General features: G+C 48.2%; 1 protein-coding gene across 1 annotated transcript; it reads right to left on the reverse strand.

The window, feature by feature from the left end:
- Positions 1 to 206: 206 nt before the first annotated feature.
- On the reverse strand, positions 207 to 2884 carry LOC121996242 (probable L-type lectin-domain containing receptor kinase S.5). Its single transcript, XM_042550136.1, has 2 exons — positions 1473 to 2884; positions 207 to 1362 (listed from the first exon to the last, which is right to left on the reverse strand). Exons 1-2 carry the CDS (start codon positions 2791 to 2793, stop codon positions 521 to 523), a joined length of 2163 nt encoding a protein of 720 aa, XP_042406070.1. The 5' UTR covers positions 2794 to 2884; the 3' UTR covers positions 207 to 520.
- Between the last annotated feature and the right edge of the window lie 1635 nt (positions 2885 to 4519).

Below are 4519 nucleotides of genomic sequence, written 5' to 3' on the forward strand. Positions count from 1 at the left end.
TGCGTATATTTCAATGGCCAGTTTATATTGTTTAATCAATCAAGCTATTTCACAGATTTATTTTTTTTTAATTTAAAATAAATATATATATATATATATATATATATTCTATGAAATTTATGTATATTTTAAGAAAAAACAGCATGGATTAAAGCGATAAAAAATAGCATATTTTAAGAAAATGAGTGCATGTGACACGAAAGAACTAATAACATAAGATATTGACTTTGACTTTTGTACAAGCATGTCATTACACAGTCCAAGTATACGACAGGAAAGTAAATTAAATGAAGTCGTTTATTTCTAGATGCGATGCAGATGAAGTAGGACAACCAAACCAATCCTAACCCTGAAGAGAGAGGAGAAGGTGAGTTACAAGACTCGTATGATCAGAGTCGTTATCGCTGAAAGCAATAATGATCCAACTTGTTCGTTGATTTCTTCTTCCATTAATTTGTTTAATTTGCTGCGATGACTTCCAGGTCTTCTTCTTTGATTTTGTCTCAATGGTCGATTGGACTTAGGAGGAAACTCCATATCTGCTGAGGTATTGCGAGGTGGCGTACCCGGATGATGACGTATAGTCGGACGACGTAACGCTCATGCTAATCGGCGCCCTGCTCAGCCGCCGCGCCGCCTCCTCTTCGTCGTCGTCGTCGTCGACTGGGTCGGATGGCCAGACGAAGGAGGGCTTGATAGCCGGCAAGGTCGGGGGAGGCACCGAGCGGGAGAGGATCTGGACGATGGCGTCTGCCTTAGGGCGTTCGGCGGCGATTGGGTGGCTGCAGGCTAGGCCGAGGAGGAGGAGGCGCTTGGCGTCCTCGGCGTCGAACTCGGGGACGAGGCGCGGGTCGACGGCGTTGAGGATGCGGCCGTCGCCGTGGAGCTTCCAGACCCAGTCGGAGAGTAGCTGGGCGTTGTCGCTGCGGGGGCGGCGACCGCAGACGACCTCGAGGACGACGGCACCGAAGCCGAAGACGTCGGAGGTGCGCGTGGCCTTGCCGGTGTGGAAGCACTCGGGGGCGATGTAGCCGAGCGTGCCGGGGATTCCGCCCAGCTCCAGCTCGGCGTACGAGGTCTTGTCGGTCTCCAGCGCGCGCGCGAGGCCGAAGTCGCCGAGGCGCGCGCCGAAACCGACGTCCAGCATGACGTTGGAGGACTTGAGGTCCCGATGGATCACGCGCTGCTCGTACTCGTCGTGGAGGTAGTGCAGGGCCGAGGCCACTCCGGCCACGATGTTGTACCGCCGTTCCCAACCCAAGAGAGGCCGCCCGTCGCCGCCGCCGTAGAGGTGTTGATCCAGGCTGCCGTTCGGCATGTACTCGTAGACCAGAAGCAGAATTCCCTTTTCGTGACACCACCCTGCTTGCAATTAATTAATTAATTAATCGATCGATCACATTAATTGTCTCCTCGAGAAAATGAATTAAATGCATGGATTTCTGGAACCCCTGCCAAATTGAAGGACTCACCGACGAGGGGGACGAGATGCTTGTGACGGAGGCGGTTGATGATAGTGAGCTCCTTGAGGAAGTCGTCGGTGCCGCTGCTTCCCCTGGAGAACTTCTTCACCGCGACGTCGCGGTTCTCCTCTTGCAGAATCCCCCGGTAGACCACCCCGAAGCCACCCTGCCCCAGTTTCATCTTTTCGTCGAAGTTCCTCGTCGCCCTCCGCAGCTCCCTGAACTCGAACTTCCTCGGCGTCCCCGGCAGACTCTTGAGCGTCGACGCCACCACTGCGCTCTGGTCCACGCCCCTCCTCCGCCTCATGAACACCCCCGCCGCCACACCCACCGTCAACGCTGCTGCTGCTGCTGCCCCGCCAATCAACGCCCCCATCTTCCACCTCGAGAGACCGTCGTTGTCCCTATCCGGCAAGATCTCCACCGTCAGATTCCACGCCAGCACGCAGTTGAGTTGGTAAGTATCCCCCGTAGACGCCGCGAAGCCGAAGTAGGATTGCTGATTCAGGTACTCGCTAAGATCCAGCGGCGCGTGCAGAGCCGGAACCGCCGGCTTTGACTCGTTGAAGACAGCTATATGCACCCGGATGTCGCGCGCGCCACCGTCGTAGTCAATCCACACCGAGTAGTTGGTCGCATTGACGGGGGCGATCTGGATGCCGAGCGACGTCAGGTTGGTCGTGGTGTTTGAGACAACGCCGTTAACATCGAGGCCGACGTGATTGTCGTTCGGGTCGCTCAGGTTGGTGTTCATGACGGTGTCCAGCTCGATGGCGACAAAGTGGTTATCAGGGTGGCCATTTAGGGTCGCGTTGGTGAGGCCAAGGAAGGGCCCCTCGCTGCCGGGCGGCGGGCCGTCGAGGGAGGAAGCGATGAGGAAGGCAAGGCCTTCGCCTGGCTTGGTGAGATTGTTGAATATGTTGAAGGTAAAGGAGGTGTTGAAGGACGCCACGTGCCTGGAGGCGTTGGCGGCGGCGCCGTTGTCCTCCCGGAGCTTGAAGGCGCAGTTGAGGAAGACGCGGCCGGCTTTGTTGGCGAGGTTGAAGGAAGGGTTGCTGGAGTCTGGGGTGAGCTGGAGGGCGCCCATATTGTAGCCGGCGTTCCCGAAGAAGCGGAGTTCGGAGACGCTGTCGCTGTAGAAGGAGGAGAAAACGTAGGAACGAAAGCTCGAGGGGTTTGTGGCGGAGGCGGCCGAGGGCTGGGAGAGGGCAGGGAGGAAGAGGGAGAGGAAGAAAGCGGACGTTATGGCGATCCTGCCGCGGCTGCAGAGGAGTAGGCTACAGGCGGAGACGACCATCAGAACAGGATCAGGGCGGAGGAGAAGCTTCATTTGGGAGGACGAAGCGAGGCGACGCTAATTCTTCTCAACTAAGTATTAATATATAAAGACTAATCGTGTGTTACCATAACTAGACCGCATTGACCTCCCGCGGTTCGACCCAGAATGAACCAAACCGATCAGTTTTAGAAGATTAGGAAGTTTCCAAAATTTCATTAGCAAGTCGAGTCTTTTTTTTTTTTTTTTTTTTTTTTTTTTTGAACGTTAGAAAGTTTTTACATTTTCAAACCGTTCCCAACAAGAATGCTGGAGAACTTTATAGTATCGATGAGTTTAATGTTTTGATGTACGTATTTTTTTTTTAAGAAATAAAATTATAATTAACGATAATAAATAAATAAGGAGAATTTTTTTTCCCTCTTCTCTCTCTCCTCTCCTTCCCTCCCCTCTCAACTCTATAGTACACTGAACCTAAACAATGCTCAGGGTTCCACCGAAGCACGTGGGATGGCTTTTTTGACTGAATGTAAACATCTGACTCATTCGTGAACTCCTTTGATTTTCCCTGTTTACGAGAATAAAGATATAATAACTATATAGTTGTCCTGCTCGATCAACTATGATTTTATAAAGAACAGTTAGTTGAAAATTTTTTATTTGGATCACGAGTGATAACATAACTTCTTTCCAAACAACAAAATATGAGTGTCAACCAAAAAATGTCTTTAATGTTATTGCCAGCAATATGACATTATCGGCATATTAGCCTCTACAGTAACAATCATCTTATTCAATGTCCTACCTACAGCTTTGAATTAGCCTTCTCATGACTTACATATCCTTGAAATGGATCTGCTTTTCTGTTCGTAATTATTTTATAGCTAATTAATCCCTCCTTAATCACCATCTACTCACCATGTAGGGTAAACTATTATCTCATGCATAGTGCCACCGAGGAGGTTTGTCCTGTGGCCCCGTCAAACTACTCCCATGTAGTTTCATGGAAGCCTCACTGCTTTTGAGATAAGTTAACATTTAATTCAGCATGGTTTCACATTTATTCTACAAACCCTGGTCAAATCTTTGACTTGAATTGTCAAACTGCTGTAATCGTACGTTTATCCTCGACGTCATGAATGAGGTAAGATAGTTAGGACCAAGGACCTTCTGAACTTTTTCCTGTACACTTCAACGGATGAGCAGAGGGGACCATCAAGAACATTTGTTTAGGGTTTGCAAATGGATATACAAATATTTCAGATTGCAGCAAAGCTAAATATGTAGATAAACTACGAGAACATGGAATTCTAACATGCTTCTTCTACAAAATTTTCTTTTCTCTGGGTCTTGCAGTCAATCATCAAGTTGATATATATACACACACGTTAAATACTTTTTTTTCCCTTTCCTTTTCAATCATCTGTAAGTTAATATAAAAGAAAACACAATTTCACTGGTCCATGCAAACCACATGCTTGTACCGATAGTGTTGCTTTGCCAAATATTAGGAGAGACAGACTCTCTTCTGGATTCGCTACCTGGAAATAATATGTTCGACTAACTTCTCGTCAACAAATGGCCTCCAGCTTTGTCCAAGAAGTTGACGACTGAGTATTCCTTCGAGTCAGGACAAAGTTTTCAGGATTTCACATCATCGCAAAGCATCTCCTTGATATTGATAGGATAAGATTGTCAAGCTGTGTTAATCTCAACCAATTACATAAATCTTATTCCATCATTTACAATATTATATCAGAATATAAATTTTTATATATGT

Source organism: Zingiber officinale, chromosome 6A, assembly GCF_018446385.1.
Source record: "Zingiber officinale cultivar Zhangliang chromosome 6A, Zo_v1.1, whole genome shotgun sequence".
NCBI classification, from domain to species: Eukaryota; Viridiplantae; Streptophyta; class Magnoliopsida; order Zingiberales; family Zingiberaceae; genus Zingiber; species Zingiber officinale.

Excerpts from the sequence above, each read along its gene's own strand:
- LOC121996242 (XM_042550136.1), bottom strand. The coding sequence starts at position 2,793 with ATGAAGCTTCTCCTCCGCCCTGATCCTGTTCTGATGGTCGTCTCCGCC. Across the intron at positions 1,363-1,472 it reads GCATCTCGTCCCCCTCGTCG|GGTGGTGTCACGAAAAGGGA; the intron begins GTGAGTCCTTCA and ends AATTGCAAGCAG.